Source organism: Argopecten irradians, chromosome 1 (genome assembly GCF_041381155.1).
Source record: "Argopecten irradians isolate NY chromosome 1, Ai_NY, whole genome shotgun sequence".
Taxonomy (NCBI): domain Eukaryota; kingdom Metazoa; phylum Mollusca; class Bivalvia; order Pectinida; family Pectinidae; genus Argopecten; species Argopecten irradians.
The window spans coordinates 59749535-59769742 of record NC_091134.1 but is presented as its reverse complement, the minus strand read 5'-3'; the positions used below and the strand labels follow the sequence as shown (position 1 = coordinate 59769742).

The following is a 20208-nucleotide window of genomic DNA, read 5'->3' as shown; positions in this document are numbered from 1 at the left end:
GTCACAGCTAGGGACCAACACAATAGCTGTAATACACAGTACAGGGAATACACTATATAGTCACAGCTAGGGACCAACACAATAGCTGTAATACACAGTACAGGGAATACACTATATAGTCACAGCTAGGGACCAACACAATAGCTGTAATACATAGTACAGGGAATACACTATATAGTCACAGCTAGGGACCAACACAATAGCTGTAATACACAGTACAGGGAATACACTATATAGTCACAGCTAGGGACCAACACAATAGCTGTAATACACAGTACAGGGAATACACTATATAGTCACAGCTAGGGACCAACACAATAGCTGTAATACACAGTACAGGGAATACACTATATAGTCACAGCTAGGGACCAACACAATAGCTGTAATACACAGTACAAGGAATACACTATATAGTCACAGCTAGGGACCAACACAATAGCTGTAATACATAGTACAGGGAATACACTATATAGTCACAGCTAGGGACCAACACAATAGCTGTAATACACAGTACAGGGAATACACTATATAGTCACAGCTAGGGACCAACACAATAGCTGTAATACACAGTACAGGGAATACACTATATAGTCACAGTTAGGAACCAACACAATAGCTGTAATACATAGTACAGGGAATACACTATATAGCACAGCTAGGGACCAACACAATAGCTGTAATACACAGTACAGGGAATACACTATATAGTCACAGCTAGGGACCAACACAATAGCTGTAATACATAGTACAGGGAATACACTATATAGTCACAGCTAGGGACCAACACAATAGCTGTAATACACAGTACAGGGAATACACTATATAGTCACAGCTAGGGACCAACACAATAGCTGTAATACATAGTACAGGGAATAAACTACATAGTCACAGCTAGGGACCAACACAATAGCTGTAATACACAGTACAGGGAATACACTACATAGTCACAGCTAGGGACCAACACAATAGCTGTAATACATAGTACAGGGAATGCACTACATAGTCACAGCTAGGGACCAACACAATAGCTGTAATACACAGTACAGGGAATGCACTACATAGTCACAGCTAGGGACCAACACAATAGCTGTAATACATAGTACAGGGAATACACTACATAGTCACAGCTAGGGACCAACACAATAGCTGTAATACACAGTACAAGGAATACACTACATAGTCACAGCTAGGGACCAACACAATAGCTGTAATACATAGTACAGGGAATACACTACATAGTCACAGCTAGGGACCAACACAATAGCTGTAATACACAGTACAGGGAATACACTACATAGTCACAGCTAGGGACCAACACAATAGCTGTAATACATAGTACAGGGAATACACTATATAGCCACAGCTAGGGACCAACACAATAGCTGTAATACACAGTACAGGGAATACACTATATAGTCACAGCTAGGGACCAACACAATAGCTGTAATACATAGTACAGGGAATACACTATATAGCCACAGCTAGGGACCAACACAATAGCTGTAATACACAGTACACCAGACACAGATACTCTCTATTCATCTTTAATATGTGTGAGCTGCAATTCTAAGTATGTATAGTATATAATTCTAATTCAAATGCATCAAACGTCATGAAAAAGGTGAGTTCTGATTTTAGTCAAATATGACTACATGTGTTTGTCCCAAGTCACCTGAATGGACCATAAAGACCTTGTTGTAATTGTACCGCTTCATTTAGTCATTTATTTCTACAATAATTTGAAAATGTACTGTCTAATCATATGTATCTCATATATATATTTAGTTTCACTTTTACATAATACTATGTATAGAATCTATTTACTTCAAGTATTGAGCCTGCCATTGGTTTTATACATATATGATCAAGCTAGTTATTTGATCAATATCATGAAACCAGAGCTTGTCACCATAAAAATTTCCCAGACAGAATTTTTATTCAAGTCTATATAAAATCAAATAATTGAGAAAATAATCTGCCTGAGAATAGTTTTATGGTGCCGCGCCCAGTCTTTTAGATCAGTAAGTTCTTTGTCTATTATTTTAAGCTAGCGATGACCTTGACTTTATATATAATTTTGATCTAGCAATGACCTTGACTTTGTCTATCATTATAAGCTAGCGATGACCTTGACTTTGTCTATCATTATAAGCTAGCGATGACCTTGACTTTGTCTATCATTATAAGCTTGCAATGACCTTGACTTTGTCTATCATTATAAGCTAGCGATGACCTTGACTTTGTCTATCATTATAAGCTAGCGATGACCTTGACTTTGTCTATCATTATAAGCTAGCGATGACTTTGACTTTGTCTATCATTACAAGGTAGCGATGACATTTGACTTACCCAGGCTATTACTGTACACATCTACCTGTAGTAGATCACTATCAAGCTTTAACCTTTTGGATGGACTCTGTGAGTTTTCCTGAGTTTCCTCCTCATTGGCAGGCACTATGACTACATCAGATCTCTCCCAGCTGAGGGTGTTGACCACAAGAGGACAAATGTCGGACTGACTAGCGGTGAGGTTGTTGAAGGCTGTGTTCCATAATGCCCTCCCAGACTTCAGTATATCTGTATATAGACTTAGTTATGTCAGGTGACACACAGATTACTTCACACAATAACCATTGCAATTCTTGTGTATGTAGTTGATGCAGTAAACATTACATGTTTTGGAAGGGGATATTTTTTCAAAATTCTGAACCTTACAGAGTTTATGTTCTGACTCAACTAATTCCAGTAGATTATTTAATGGTGTGACACGTGAACATATACAGTCAAAGCTGCCTAATTAGCAACCAACTCTGTATTTAAAGACCACCTGCTTAATAAGACCAATTTATCAGGGTCCAAAATGATTAATTTCAACACATGTACATACACATTTTGTTGGTCTCTTGGCCGGTCTTTTTAGACAGGTGTACATAACTTGTACAAAATGTAAATTTTGAAGGCTGAAGGCGCTCACCTTTGTAATGGCTCATGGAATCCTTGTATACCTGGATTGAATATAAAGGGTCGTAATAATGTATTTATATATATAGATCTGTTTGTAATATAATGGAGGTAACCAACTCAGGTGTGAAAACTCAGGTGTATATATACCATATGATTCTGGACCCTATAAAATTCATTTCATTGTTTGTGTTGATCAAATATTTATACTGAACATGTTTTATAGAATGGTTGTTTACTGCACAGGTTTCTTGTCTATCTTTTATTATTTTACAAGAGGCCCAGAGGGCCTGTATCGCTCACCTGGTTTTTTGTTAGTAATTATCACAAGACTCTGACAATTAGAAAAATAAGCAAAATTGACTCCCAAAGTTTAATTTTGAATCACAACCATACAATGATGCTATTGATACCATACAAATATGCTATCCAATACATAGGTTCAGAGACAAAGTAATTTATATGAAAGTAGTAGCCTAATTGACCTTTTTGACCTCGCATCTATTGACGTCTAAGGCCCCGGGGGTAAGCCCTATCATTTGTACAATTTCAAATCCCAACCCTATAAGGATGCTACCATTGCATTATAAGTGCTCTTCCATTCTTAGTTGCAGAGAAGAAGTCGTTTATATGGAAATAGCTAAATTAACCCCTTTTGACCCCACCCTTCAGGCCCCCGGGGGGTCAGTCCCATCATTTGCACAATTTTGAATCCAAACCCTATAAGGATGTAACCATTGCATTATGAGCGTAATCCCATGTTAAGTTGCAGAGAAAAAGTCATTTATATGGAAATTGACCACTTTTGACCCCGCCCCTCAGGCCCCCGGGGGTCAGCCCTATCATTTGCACAATTTGGAATCCCCACCCTATAAGGATGCTACCATTGCATTATGGGTGCTATACCATGCTTAGTTGCAGAGAAGAAGTCATTTATATGGAAATAGCCAAATTGACCCCTTTTGACCCCGCCCCTCAAGCCCCCAGGGGGTCAGCCCCATCATTTGCACAATTTGGAATCCCCACCCTATAAGGATGCTACCATTGCATTATGGGTGCTATACCACGCTTAGTTGCAGAGAAGAAGTCATTTATATGGAAAAAGCCAAATTGACCCCTTTTGACCCCGCCCCTCAAGCCCCCGGGAGGTCAGCCCCATCATTTGTACAATTTTGAATTCCCACCCTATTGCATTATGGGTGTCTATCCCCTTGGTTTCAGAGAAGAAGTCTTTATATCAAAAAGCCCACCCCTTACCCCCGCCCCTCAAGCCCCGGGAGGTCAGCCCCATCATTTGTACAATTTTGAATTCCCACCCTATAAGGATGCTACCATTGCATTATGAGTGCTATCTCTTGCTTAGTTTCAGAGAAGAAGTCGTTTATATGGAAATGCCAAATTGACCCCATTTGACCCCGCCCCTCAGGCCCCCGGGGGGTCAGCCCCATCTTTTTTACAATTTTGAATCCCCACCCTATAAGGATGCTACCATTGCATTATGGGTGCTATCCCATGCTTGGTTTCAGAGAAGAAGTCGTTTATATGGAAATAGCCAAATTGACCCCTTTTGGCCCCGCCCCTCAGGCCCCCGGGGGATCAGCCCCATCATTTGTACAATTTTCAGTTAGTAGCCCATAAGGATGCTACCAGTCAAATTTTGTTGAAATCCGACCAGCGGTTATGGAGAAGAAGTCGATTGTTGACGGACGACGGACGACGGACGCCGCCGGACGCTGGACGCCGGACGCTGCGGTATCCCATAAGCTCACCTCGGTCCTTCGGACCAGGTGAGCTAAAAATACGGGTTCAGAAATAGATATGCAGCAACATGCATCACTGTAAAATACATCATACAATTCAAGTTTTGTCACTTTAAAATTAATTAACATTTGACCTTTGCTTATTAACATACCAGTTCTATAGATGACCCAGGAAGTACATCATGAAATTGGTTCAGAAGTACCAGTTTCCAGAGCCGGAGAAGTTCCTCTGCTGGGTAGTTAAACCCCTCCGAAGGTGCGGCAGCCAGTGCCAGGCTGCTTAACAGCTCAACATCGTGGAGTAAAATCTCACATCTACGATTCAGCTCCTTTACCTGAAAGTGATAATTAAAGAATGACCAAAGTAAGTTGTTGAGATCAATACTACTGTCTTCTTTGGATGGCAAACTTACCATAACAATCCATAGAAAGTCCTAGTTGATAATTCTATTTTCACACTGCAGGGAAAAAAGTAATGTATTAAGAAGAAAACGAAACCTTTATGGTATTTAATCATACTCTGCTCAGCAGTTTAACATCACAATCACACATGTCTCATCTTTATAACATCATATCAGTCTTCCATACTGTGTCGCATCATTAAACTCAATTTGTTCCTTTAAATTATTTGTATGATGATGGGATTATGAGAGGCTTTTTAGTCTTATAGCAAAGATGATCTTCAGGACAAGCTGTTGTACTTTTATTGTTTTTTTTTCTGATACTTATAACACAAATATGAGAGCTATATTCAAAGATATATATTTTGGTAAGAAGAGTAAGTTGGTACCTCACTAGCCAAACAATAATTTAAGTGACATATACCGACCATCTTACAGAGTTATCTCCCTTGCGGAAAGGTATTGATTCGGACATCATTGTTTTGTGAGTGAAACTTACATTGTTTTCTCTAAAAAAATATTTATGTTATGCTCGCAAACACATGACATTACAATCAATACCTGCAAGGGAATATAACTCTATAATATGCAAAGACGGAATAAAGCCAGACCTGCGCTTGTGTGGTGTATGTGCCATTGTGTAGCTCTAGGTACAGCTCCCCTGTCCATTTACATAGCTTGTCACCATCATTCTTCTCAACAGTGGAAAAATATTCATCTGGCGTGCTCATCTTCACTCTATCCAGCAAAATATAACAGAAAATTTCCATGATAAAAGGTATAAATCATAACTTCTAATATCAACAGGTCCACAGAGCCTCTTGACTCTGCAGGAGAGAAACAAATTACTGAATGTGGTATAATGCAATATTAGACAGAAAAATGTCTCCCTATCTGTAACAAATGACAAATACAAAACTATGTTTCTTACTTTTAACTTGAGATTTATTGATTACTCTCATATATATACTACATCTTCGAAAAGAACTAACATTTCTAAAAGGATAAAATACCAAATATCCCTTACACAATTTAAATGATAACCAACTAGTACCTATGAGAAGACACCTTTAGTTGATCAGGAGTTACCTACCTTGGGAGACCATCTGTGTCCTCTATCCGATGGAGACGCTGAATCATGTCCTCCCTGTTAAATAATTATCATTAAATAATTTCATTTACCTCTATATAATTCACATGGTTATTTGTGTAGCAAATGTATGTTTTACATATTTTTTTCATTCATCATTCAGAATTTATCTGAATTATGAAGTCTAAAGTAACTTTAATAGATAAACATCTTACTTACATTATCCATCTTCTTTAACTCATACATATAACAAACCTTCATAGAATTTGATTCGTTAAAAACGTAGATAACTTACGATGGTCCGTTGCCGCCGTCACCATAGCCAAACAGGTACATACTGTGTCCAGACCGCCCCTTATCTTGATAGTTAGAGAGAGTGAATAGGACCTACACAATACAAACATAGCAGTGATTTATAGTGAGGATTATAGGCCTTCAATGTTACTTATTCTACATTAGTGTAATATATAAACTTTACTAATCAACTAATATACAGTAAAAAACGGTTATAACTTACCTCTGGGGACCAACAAATACCTGTAGCTTCATTGTAACCATAGTTTGTTATACATTTATCACAGGATACTATAGGAAACTTGATGGGGAATGAAAATTGCTGTTATAACCATGAATTCATTTTAAGTTTCATTACGAACATGTTTAAAGTATAGAAAAGAGTATGTATATCAGAGAGTTACTCAAACAAAATTAAATCTCTAAAGACTATTACAAAATACCTCTTTGACATGACCTTTCATCTCATACGAGTCACCAGGAGGAAAATGTGTGAGGACTTTACTACCATCAAGGCCCTGCCACCAGAATGTGTGGTGCTGAAATAGTATTAGATTCCAACAAGATTGTAATATTAATATTGTAAAATACTCATAAGCCAAATAAAACCATGAAAAAAAATTCAAAAGAACAGTTTAGAATTCCTATACAAAAATTAAATGTTACAATTTCCTATGCTACATGATTATTAAATGTTTGGAATATAGAACAAGTGAATACAGATAATGTTCCGACGTTTTTATTCATATTTTGTTTGTTCTTTCATTTTTGTACAAAGATGTAAATGTGAACTTTCTTTAAAAGTTTTTTTCAGTAGAGCATTAAACAATAAATATAAGGTATAGACTTACAGGAAATTTATTGACAAGGCTCCAGCTCAGTTTTTGAGTTAGGAATCGTTTGATATTACAGATGTTCATGATTTGTGGGAGCTGGGCAGAGTATCCGAAGGTGTCCGGCAGCCAGAACTATAACAGAGCAGTAGTCTATAACTTATCTTACCATATCTTACCCAAACAATGAAGTGCCAAAAGCACAGAAAATCTAAGAAAACTACAGGTGAGAAGATGAAATCACACTGAATTGAAATGATACAACTAGAATTGCTAATGTTGTCCAGGAGGCCTTATACTCCCTCCCACTTATTGTAATAAAGGGGCATAACTCTGAAACAGGTGGAGGTATCTATTTCAGCTATATATTACACACATTTAAAAGGATATAGCCACTAAGAAATTCCTCCAGTAGTTAAGGAGGAGTAGTATTTTAGTATTTCATAACAAAGGGATATAACTATAGTGTTAATATGAACTGATAAACAGGCATCGATAATGGTATACAGAAACTGCAAAAACTTCATCATGATTTGGATAAAAATGGTCAAAATATATAATCAAGCAATTAAAAAGATATATATATAAGATGATAGTTACATAGCTATCTAACAAAAGGAAGTACAGTATAACCTGTAAAAACCGAGCCTTGTCTAACCCAGAACCCTGTCTATTCTGGCTCGTATGGGATTTCCTTTCTTAATCTACATGTATATAGTATTTAATATCTGTATAATCCAGAAACTGTATGTAGTGGGTAAATATACCGGTACTTGGTGACATTTGGTTTTAATAGACAAGATATACTGTATTAAACCTATGTTATCATTCTTACCTCTGAACATGTTTTACCAAACTCCTTTTGAAAGAACAGTTGTCCGTACAAAAATTGTCTAATAAAAGATTCTCCGCTGGGCAGGTTTCCATCCTGTTACAGTGAAAAAGAAAACAAAGAGTTAAATCTAATAACCAAACCAGCATACAGACAATTTCCAGATGAAGAATTAGGTATTAATTGTTTGGACTTTGACTATAATCAAAAGGTCTTATTAATTAAGCAGCTGGTCCTTATAAGGAAGTGGTTGCGAAGTCATCTTTAATTCATTACTTAAGGGTTGTTGTCATCTTTAATTCATTACTTAAGGGTTTATCTGAGATTGTGTACCTCCTAATTTTACCCAGGTACATGTAATACCTATAATATGAGTATTTACCTGAGATTGTACCTACCATTTCTATCCAGGTGCCCCCAACTGGTATAAACCGACCCCTCTGTACAAAGGATTGGATTTTATCATACATCACTGGATAGTGTTGCTTCACCCACTCAAACTGTTGAGCCTAAAAAACAAGTAAAATATATACAATTGTTTTTTTTCTAAAAGAAATACATCACCTCTGTCAATACCAGGAATACATCGCCTCTGTCAATACCAGGAATACATCACCTCTGTCAATATCAAGAATACATTACCTCTGTAAAAACCAGGAATACATCACCTCTGTCAATACCAGGAATACATCACCTATGTCAATACCAGGAATACATCACCTCTGTCAATACCAGGAATACATCATCTCTGTCAATACCAGGAATACATCATCTCTGTCAATACCAGGAATACATCACCTCTGTCAATACCAGGAACACATGATCTCTGTCAATACCAGGAATACATCACCTATGTCAACACCAGGAATACATGATCTCTGTCAATACCAGGAATACATCACCTATGTCAATACCAGGAATACATAATATCTGTCAATATACCAGGAATACATCACCTCTGTCAATACCAGGAATACATCACCTTTGTCAATACCAGGAATACATCACCTCTGTCAATACCAGGAATACATCACCTCTGTCAATATCAGGAATACATCACCTCTGTCAATACCAGGAATACATCGCCTCTGTCAATACCAGGAATAAATCGCCTCTGTCAATACCAGGAATGCATCACCTCTGTCAATACCAGGAATACATCACCTCTGTAAATACCACTGATTTTGTTTGGTTTGATGTACTCTGAATTGGAATGACAAACGACAGATTTGGACAGACATCGCATGCTGATCGATTTGGACAGACACAGTGTATGCTGATCGATTTGGACAGACACTGCATGCTGATCGATTTGGACAAACACAGCATATGCTGATCGATTTGGACAGACAAGCATGATGATCGATTTGGACAAACACAGCATATGCTGATCAATTTGGACAGACAAGCATGCTGATCGATTTGGACAAACACAGTATATGCTGATCAATTTGGACAGATACTGAGTGTTTGCTGATCCATTTGGACAGACACAGCATGCTGATGAGACACTTCATGCTGATAGATTGGACAGACACAGCATGCTGATTGATTTGGACAGACACAGCATGCTGATCGATTTGGACAGACATAGCATGCTGATCGATTTTGACAGACAAAGCATGCTCATTGAATTGGACAGACATCGCATGTTGATCGATTTGGACAGACACTGCCTGCTGATCGATTTGGACAGACACAGCATGCTGATCGATTTGGACAGACACCGCATGTTGATCGATTTGGACAGACATTGCATGCTGATCGATTTGGACAGACACCCAGGGTTCAATCTAGGTTTTGGGGGAAACTACCCTTTTTCAAAAAAGGGGAAAGTTTAGTGAAATATAGGGGAATTCGAATCTTCTTATTTTGGTCCAAAATTATATTCATTTTGACGAAAAAGTACTGTAAAACAACTAATTTTATTTTTAGATTTAGTAAAGCAAGATTTTAAGCTCAATAGTGAAAAATTGGAGCTTATCATAAAATATGCAGTACATGTAGCTGTAAACAAAAGTCTAAAAAAATTAATGAAAAATAAGTCACAGGGGAAATTGTGTTACAAAAAAGATCATTTTTTAGCTTCAAATGAGGAATTTTCAAATCTTCAAGGGAATTTTAGGCCAGAGGGGAATTTATTCCTTTAGGGGAAATTTACCCAAAAACGGTAATAAATCAGAGCTAGATTGATTCCTGGACACCACATGGTGATGTGTTTTTTAGACAAGCGTGGTAGCTGAATTCCTCACATATATTACAGAATTACAAACTATATACCCGGTACACTTTTTATATACATATACTGATATACACGTAGTGATAGTTTTATAACATATAAATATAACTATTGTGGTTTTTACCTGTGAACATGTGAAAGTGAAATCTGGATACTGCTCCATTAGCTGTAAGGTACACGACCAACTCCTTGCACACTTTCTTATCGTCTCAGCATATGGCCATAACCATGCTGAAATAAGCATATATAAAGCATTTACTGAAGGTTACAGAATTCTTCAATACAGCTTCAAGTAAAATGTTACCAGCAAGTAATATGCACAATGTAGAGTCATAAGTTATTAAAATCTCATCAATAACCTTAAGCTTGACACCTTGTACTGTTCCTTAATAATGAGACCAATTCTGTTGTTGGAGCCAGCTCCTTGATATATCTTACACAAACAAACATGCTGGAGAAATGGACAGCACAGTACATGTAGATATTTTACAGGAATATTCCCACAAACTTTTACAAATAAAACACATTTATCAAGGACATTTATTTTTACTCTGTAGAAAGATGATGAAAGAATGAAATTCCGCAACAAATACCATAAATATCCATTTACCTGTGTCAATGTGAGCATGTCCCATGGCGTGGAGGGTGTGCTGACTAGCTCCATTTCCTTGTTTGAAAAACTCTTCTGCTATCGCATGAGCTCTGATAAAGTTCAGCAAATTAAAATGACAAAATTAGAGACATGCACATTTACATATTTTACATATTTCAAAAGTTTGTAAGCTATAAAAGTTTGTAAGGAAATGATAACTACCAATAATGAAACTGTGGGATACTTAAACTAATGCTTAAACAGTAGTTATCAGGACATGTTCATCTAGCTGTATTTCTCTTAGGATGGGTTCTCTTATCACAAAAATACCAATCATACTTGTAGCATAGATTGCCATTATATTGTTAGAACTTACTTTTGATAAGTTGAGGGATCATCGACCTTACAGGTATTAATCAGCCTGTTAACAGTATACAGGGCCTGGTAACCTCTTTCTGTACTCTCTGGTAAGTGCTGAGAAATCAATTCATGTAGGCTGATAAATTGTAAGTCAATAACCATATACATGTATTAGGTAGATTTTAATCATTAACATATTATTGGTAGAAACAAGAGATCCCAGAGGGATCTTGGCGCCCACCAAAGAATGATCTATATCTGACAAAGGAAAGATGGATCTTTTCTCTACTTTTTAAACTTTTTCAAACATACTACATATAAAATTTGAGACAGATCGCTTCAGTACCTTTTGAGAAATAGCGGTAACAAACTTCAACTATCAAAATCCAAGATGACTCCTTGGCGGCCATCTTGTTGATCAATCGGTCCCAAATCACAATATGCACAACTAGGGCCCTAGGGGAACCTACATGTGAAATTTGAGAAAAATCCATTCAATACTTTCTGAGAAATAGCGATAACAAACTTTGAATATAACAAGAGATCCCAGAGGGATCTTGGCGCCCACCAAAGAATGATCTATATCTGACAAAGGAAAGATGGATCTTTTCTCTACTTTTTAAACTTTTTCAAACATACTACATATAAAATTTGAGACAGATCGCTTCAGTGCCGTTTTGACAAATAGCGGTAACAAACTTCAACTATCAAAATCCAAGATGACTCCTTGGTGGCCATCTTGTTGATCAATCGCGCGGTCCCAAATCACAATATGCACAACTAGGGCCCTAGGGGAACCTACATGTGAAATTTGAGAAAGATCCATTCAAGACTTTCTGAGAAATAGCGATAACAAACTTTGAAAATAAAAATCCAAGATGGCTGCCTGGCAGCAATTTTGTTGACCGATCGGTCCCAAAATGCAATATGCACAACTAGGTCCCTAGGGGAACCTACATATGAAATTTGAGACAGATCCCTTCAGAACTATCTGAGAAATAGCCATAACAAACTTTAACTATCAAAATCCAAGATGGCGGCCTGGCGGCCATCTTGTTCACCGATTGGTCCAAAAATGCAATATGCAAAACAAGGGCCCTAGGGGAACCTACATATTAAATTTGAGAAAGATCCCTTCAGCACTTTTTGAGAAATAGGGATATCAAACCTTAACTATCAAAATCCGTTTTTCCTATCAGCCTCAAAATCTGTATGGCACAAATAGGGACCAAGGGTAACCTCCATGTGAAGTTTGAACAAAATTCCTTCAGTAGTTCTCAAGAAATATCGATAATAAACTTCAACTGCCAAAATCAAAGATGACTACCTGGCGGCCATCTTGTTTTTCCGATCAGCCTCAAAATCTGTATGGCACAAATAGGGACCAAAGTTACCCTCCATGTGAAGTTTGAACAAAATCCCTTCCGTAGTTCTCAAGAAATATCGATAACAAACTTCAATTGCCAAAATCAAAGATGGCTGCCTGGCGGCCATCTTGTTTTTTTTCCGATCAGCTTAAAAATCTGCATGGCACAACTTGGGACCAAGGGTAACCTCCATGTGAAGTTTGAACAAAATCCCTCCAGTAGTTCTCAAGAAATATCGATAACAACTTCAACTGCCAAAATCAAAGATGGCTGCCTGGCGGCCATCTTGTTTTTCCGATCAGCCTCAAAATCTGTATGGCACAACTAGGGACCAAGGGTAACCTTCATGTGAAGTTTGAACAAAATCCCTTAGTAGTTCTCAAGAAATATCGATAACAAACTTAAACTGCCAAAATCAAAGATGGCTGCCTGGCGGCCATCTTGTTTTTCCGATCAGCCTCAAAATCTGTATGGCACAAATATGGACCAAGGGGACCCTCCATATGAAGTTTGAACAAAATCCCTGCAGCAGTTTTTAAGAGATAGTGATAACAAGCATTGTTTACGGACGGACGACGGACCACGGACGCAGGGCGATTTGAATAGCCCACCATCTGATGATGGTGGGCTAAAAATCCAAGATGGCTGCCTGGCAGCAATTTTGTTGACCGATCGGTCCCAAATCACAATATGCACAACTAGGGCCCTAGGGGAACCTACATATGAATTTTGAGACAGATCCCTTCAGCACTTTCTGAGAAATAGCGATAACAAACTTTGAATAACAAAATCCAAGATGGCTGCCTGGCGGCCATCTTGTTAACCGATCGGTCGCAAAATGCAATATGCACAACTAGGTCCCTAGGGGAATCTACTTATGAAATTTGAGACAGATCCCTTCAATACTATCTGAGAAATAGCCATAATAAACTTTAATTATCGAAATCCAAGATGGCGGCCTAGCGGCCATCTTGTTCACCGATTGGTCCAAAAATCCAATATGCACAACAAGGGCCCTAGGGGAACCTACATATTAAATTTGAGAAAGACCCCTTCAGCATTTTTTGAGAAATGGGGATATCAAACCTTAACTAACAAATTCCAAGATGGCCGCCTGGCGGCCATCTTGTTTTTCCAATCAGCCGCAAAATCTGTATGGCACAACTATGGACCAAGGGTACCCTCCATGTGAAGTTTGAACAAAATCCCTTCAGTAGTTCTCAAGAAATATTGATAACAAACTTCAACTGCCAAAATCAAAGATGGCTACCTGGCGGCCATCTTGTTTTTCCGATCAGCCTCAAAATCTGTATGGCACAACTAGGGACCAAGGGTAACCTCCATGTGAAGTTTGAACAAAAACCCTGCAGTAGTTCTCAAGAAATATCGATAACAAACTTCAACTGCCAAAATCAAAGATGGCTGCCTGGCGGCCATCTTGTTTTTCCAATCAGCCTCAAATTCTGTATGGCACAACTAGGGACCAAGGGTAACCTTCATGTGAAGTTTGAAGAAAATCCCTCCAGTAGTTCTCAAGAAATATCGATAACAAACTTCAACTGCCAAAATCAAAGATGGCTGCCTGGCGGCCATCTTGTTATTCTGATCAGCCTCAAAAATCTGTATGGCACAAATATGGACCAAGGGGACCCTCCATGTGAAGTTTGAACAAAATCCCTTCAGTAGTTCTCAAGAAATATCGATAACAAACTTCAACTGCCAAAATCAAAGATGGCTGCCTGGCGGCCATCTTGTTTTTCCGATCAGCCTCAAAATCTGTATGGCACAAATGTGGACCAAGGGGACCCTCCATGTGAAGTTTGAACAAAATCCCTGCAGCAGTTTTTAAGAAATAGTGATAACAAGCATTGTTTACGGACGGACGACTGACGACGGATGGCGGACGACGGACGACGGACCACGGACGCAGGGCAATTTGAATAGCCCACCATCTGATGATGGTGGGCTAAAAATCTAAGATGGCTGCCTGGCAGCAATTTTGTTGACCGATCGGTCCCAAATCACAATATGCACAACTAGGGCCCTAGGGGAACCTACATATGAATTTTTAGACAGATCCCTTCAGTACTTTCTGAGAAATAGCGATAACAAACTTTGAATAACAAATTCCAAGATGGCTGCCTGGCGGCCATCTTGTTAACCGATCGGTCGCAAAATGCAATATGCACAACTAGGTCCCTAGGGGAACCTACTTATGAAATTTGAGACAGATCCCTTCAGTACTATCTGAGAAATAGCCATAATAAACTTTAATTATCGAAATCCAAGATGCCGGCCTGGCGGCCATCTTGTTCACCAATTGGTCCAAAAATGCAATATGCACAACAAGGGCCCTAGGGGAACCTACATATTAAATTTGAGAAAGATCCCTTCAGCATTTTTTGAGAAATGGGGATATCAAACCTTAACTAACAAATTCCAAGATGGCCGCCTGGTGGCCATCTTGTTTTTCCGATCAGCCGCAAAATCTGTATGGCACAAATATGGACCAAGGGGACCCTCCATGTGAAGTTTGAACAAAATCCCTTCAGTAGTTCTCAAGAAATATCGATAACAAACTTCAACTGCCAAAATCAAAGATGGCTGCCTGGCGGCCATCTTGTTTTTCCGATCAGCCTCAAAATCTGTATGGCACAAATGTGGACCAAGGGGACCCTCCATGTGAAGTTTGAACAAAATCCCTGCAGCAGTTTTTAAGAAATAGTGATAACAAGCATTGTTTACGGACGGACGACTGACGACGGATGGCGGACGACGGACGACGGACCACGGACGCAGGGCAATTTAAATAGCCCACCATCTGATGATGGTGGGCTAAAAATCTAAGATGGCTGCCTGGCAGCAATTATGTTGACCGATCGGTCCCAAATCACAATATGCACAACTAGGGCCCTAGGGGAACCTACATATGAATTTTTAGACAGATCCCTTCAGTACTTTCTGAGAAATAGCGATAACAAACTTTGAATAACAAATTCCAAGATGGCTGCCTGGCGGCCATCTTGTTAACCGATCGGTCGCAAAATGCAATATGCACAACTAGGTCCCTAGGGGAACCTACTTATGAAATTTGAGACAGATCCCTTCAGTACTATCTGAGAAATAGCCATAATAAACTTTAATTATCGAAATCCAAGATGCCGGCCTGGCGGCCATCTTGTTCACCAATTGGTCCAAAAATGCAATATGCACAACAAGGGCCCTAGGGGAACCTACATATTAAATTTGAGAAAGATCCCTTCAGCATTTTTTGAGAAATGGGGATATCAAACCTTAACTAACAAATTCCAAGATGGCCGCCTGGTGGCCATCTTGTTTTTCCGATCAGCCGCAAAATCTGTATGGCACAACTAGGGACCAAGGGTACCCTCCATGTGAAGTTTGAACAAAATCCCTTCAGTAGTTCTCAAGAAATATAGATAACAATCTTCAACTGCCAAAATCAAAGATGGCTACCTGGCGGCCATCTAGTTTTTCCGATCAGCCTCAAAATCTGTATGGCACAACTAGGGACCAAGGGTAACCTCCATGTGAAGTTTGAACAAAATCCCTCCAGTAGTTCTCAAGAAATATTGATAACAAACTTCAACTGCCAAAATCAAAGATGGCTGCCTGGCGGCCATCTTGTTTTTCCGATCAGCCGCAAAATCTGTATGGCACAACTAGGGACCAAGGGTACCCTCCATGTGAAGTTTGAACAAAATCCCTTCAGTAGTTCTAAAGAAATATAGATAACAAACTTCAACTGCCAAAATAAAAGATGGTTGCCTGGCGGCCATCTTGTTTTTCCGATCAGCCTCAAAATCTGTATGGCACAAATATGGACCAAGGGGACCCTCCATGTGAAGTTTGAACAAAATCCCTGCAGCAGTTTTTAAGAAATAGTGATAACAAGCATTGTTTACGGACGGACGACGGACGATGGATGACGAACGGCGGACGACGGACCACGGATGCAGGGTGATTTGAATAGCTAAAAAATGGAGGTTAATGACTGCTAAGACACTTAACTGAATGACTATTACGACATAAATCATTGTTCATTTTGTTGTCAAGATTTCCAAACACAAAATCTTAGCTCCATGCTTGTGCGGACCAAAAATGAACCAGACAAAAAGGATAAAAAAACATTGCCATTGCTTTGATATCAAAATAATTTGAAGAAGCATTAATGCATCAGATATTTGTTTCTTGTAAAAATAAAGAAATTCTGTTATTTGTAAATTACAATAATTTATAATAATGTATACCTTGGCCATGTCGTGTAACATCTCTACATCCAGTATAAGGTCATAAACTCTACGATCGAATATGGCAATCTCCGCCTGAGCTAGAGTAAAGTACCGATTTGGGTCCGGCCGTTCTATCATGCCATTGTCTCCTGCTCCAAACAAACCATTACAGGCCATCTCTATATGGATCTTCTGTCTGTCAATAAACAATAGGATAAGGTGCCCTGTGCAGGCATGTGTGATATCTGGCTATGACCTTGACCTCCGTACATAATATAATGTTTTACCTTTGACCTGTCTTTATCATGACCTTGGTCTTGGACAATAATGTATACCATTACACAAGGATTCTATCACAGTTATCTTCATCTTAATCTTAAATACTTAAAAACAATGAACATATATACTACCATGTTTCTCAACCATTTATGCCTTCAGAGTAAAATGAGAATATTGTAGCCATATTGTACAATCAACACAATCTTGACAGCCCGACTAATTTGATAAGGTAGTTGATATTGTCTGCAATATCTGTATTATATATAAGAATGAAATTAAAACTTAATTACCAATATAGAAATAAATAATAGGTCAGCTTGTATTGAACACACTCAGAATACTATACCTGCATTGGTTTTTCCATATTGGACCATTCGCTAAGGGAAAGGAATGTCTCTTGTGTTCTCCACTCAAGCCCTGTCAGAACAACATTATAGTGACTCTATCTTTCATTTTCAGATTTGATTATAAAACCTAAATATCAACATGTCAAGTTGACTGATCGTGCCAATTTGAAGTGTTTTATACTTAGATTTTTGGCAAAACACCCATTTTGGTAGTTAATATTTTGGAAAATAAAAAAGCAAATGCTTCCAAATATGTTATATCCTTTTTTTGTATATTTTGTACTTGTTATTTTTATCATTTGCTGTAAAAACGGTATAAATATGCACATCTTATTTAGTAGTAAAAACTTCCTATCACGTTCATTTGGCTGAATACCAAAATATGTCTAAGTCCATAAATCTGCAATACAAAAATCTTAATTTTTCGAATATGCTTTATTCGTTTGTCATAAAATTTTGCCAGTAAATAAATCAGAACTGTGATGATTTTCAGCTATAAAATTGAACTTGAACTTTTATTTTATTCCTTTTTCTCATTGAAAATTATATAACCCCCATCCGGTTCCATTATAGAAAAATAAACAAGAGATCCCAGAGGGATCTTGGCGCCCACCAAAGAATGATTTATATCTGACAATGGAAAGAGGATCTTTTCCCTGCTTTTCAAACTTTTTCAAACACACTACATATAAAATTTGAGACAGATCGCTATAGTACTTTCTATGAAAAAGTGGTAACAAACTTCAACAATGAAATCTAAGATGGCGGCCGGTTGGCCATCTTTTTTACCGATCAGTCCCAAAAAACATTATGGAGCAGTCCTTAAAGGTACTATGCACAACTAGGGTACAAGGGGAAACTATGCTTGGAATTTGAGAAAGATCCCTTCAGTACTTTCTGAGAAATAGCGATAACAAACTTTAACTATCAAAATCCAAGATGGCCGTCGGTCGGTCATCTTATTAACCGATCCGTCCCAAAATGCAATATGCACAACTAGGGTTCTAGGGGAACCTTCATATGAAATTTGAGAAAGATCCCTTCAGTACTTTTTGAGAAATAGCGGTAACAAACTTAAACTATCAAAATCCAAGATGGCCGCCTGTCGGCCATTTTGTTCACCGATCGGTCCCAAAATGCAACATACACAACTAGGGCCCTAGGGAACCTATATATGAAATTTGAGAAAGATCTCTTCAGTACTTTTTGAGAAATAGCGGTAACAAACTTAAACTATCAAAATCCAAGATGGCCGCCTGTCGGCCATCTTGTTGACCGATCGGTCCCAAAATGCAATATGCACAACTAGGGTCCTAGGTGAACCTACATATGAAATTTGAGAAAGATCCCTTCAGTACTTTTTGAGAAATAGCGGTAACAAACTTTTAACTATCAAAATCCAAGATGGCCGCCTGTCGGCCATCTTGTTGACTGATCGGTCCCAAAATGCAATATGCACAACTAGGGTCCTAGGGGAACCTGTATATGAAATTTGAGAAAGATCCCTTCAGCACTTTTTGAGAAATAGCGGTAACAAACTTTAACTATCAAAATGCAAGATGGCCGCCTGTCGGCCATCTTGTTGACCGATCGGTCCCAAAATGCAATATGCACAACTAGGGTCCTAGGGGAACCTATATATGAAATTTGAGAAAGATCCCTTCAGCACTTTTTGAGAAATAGCGGTAACAAACTTTAACTATCAAAATCCAAGATTGCCGCCTGTCGGCCATCTTGTTGACCGATCGGTCGCAAAATGCAATATGCACAACTAGGGTCCTAGGGGAACCTACATATGAAATTTGAGAAAGATCCCTTCAGTACTTTCTGAGAAATAGCGGTAACAAGAATTGTTAACGGACGGACGGACGGACGGACGGACGGACGGACGGACACGGACGAAAGGCGATTTGAATAGCCCACCATCTGATGATGGTGGGCTAAAAACTGACCAATGCAAATATCTGATCAAAAAGAATCTTCAATCTCACTTTATAAAGAGCGCTCCATTATGGTGGTAATATCTGCCAAAGGATTTTGCAATCTGATTAGTCACAAAATAGATATTCACATTTTTGACATTTCAACTTAAGGACTTAGCCAATTAGAGAAGTTTAGTCAAATTGGCATCAAATGAGGATTTGATCGACCTCACGTCTTTTATATTTGGGGATATCTTGATATAGTAGTCTCTTTTAGGTGAGTATAGCCTACCTATAATCTGAATTAATAACTATCTAAACACTTGAGATGGTACTTACTGAATAATTCTTGAATGAAAAAGACATATTATTCAATTTGGACTTCAAAATGTCCTTGGAAAAGGCCAAAAGAGCAACCATGTTATCTCAGGTAGCGAAAGTAAAATGTTTACTTTTAAAGCCTTTAATCAACAAGTTTTATTTTAAAAGATTCCACCAAAATGAGTATCAATAGTATTGTTGATAATAACAATCCAACAAAAGCATATTTGGCTGTTTCAAGGACATAATTATGCAATTTTCATGCTGTCATACTTTTTCCCTGTGTTATTTCAACCTATGTTTTTGGCAATCTGTCATGTGCTGTCCTTATAACGTTCTTGTCATACATTAATTTTC

General features: G+C 38.2%; 1 protein-coding gene across 1 annotated transcript in view; it reads right to left on the bottom strand.

Moving 5' to 3' along the window:
• The window catches only part of LOC138335925 (alpha-mannosidase 2C1-like), a 36600-nt gene that overhangs the window by 13619 nt on the left and 2773 nt on the right, over positions 1 to 20208 (bottom strand). The window contains exons 5-19 of the mRNA XM_069285120.1: positions 17608 to 17678; positions 17001 to 17178; positions 11379 to 11476; positions 11021 to 11112; positions 10535 to 10641; positions 8570 to 8680; positions 8175 to 8267; positions 7358 to 7474; positions 6950 to 7045; positions 6508 to 6599; positions 6216 to 6269; positions 5734 to 5860; positions 4874 to 5056; positions 2975 to 3005; positions 2350 to 2577 (exon numbers count right to left, since the gene is read on the bottom strand). Coding sequence (XP_069141221.1) covers positions 2350 to 2577; positions 2975 to 3005; positions 4874 to 5056; positions 5734 to 5860; positions 6216 to 6269; positions 6508 to 6599; positions 6950 to 7045; positions 7358 to 7474; positions 8175 to 8267; positions 8570 to 8680; positions 10535 to 10641; positions 11021 to 11112; positions 11379 to 11476; positions 17001 to 17178; positions 17608 to 17678 — 1678 coding nt within the window. The remainder of the gene's footprint in view (positions 1 to 2349; positions 2578 to 2974; positions 3006 to 4873; positions 5057 to 5733; positions 5861 to 6215; positions 6270 to 6507; positions 6600 to 6949; positions 7046 to 7357; positions 7475 to 8174; positions 8268 to 8569; positions 8681 to 10534; positions 10642 to 11020; positions 11113 to 11378; positions 11477 to 17000; positions 17179 to 17607; positions 17679 to 20208) is intronic.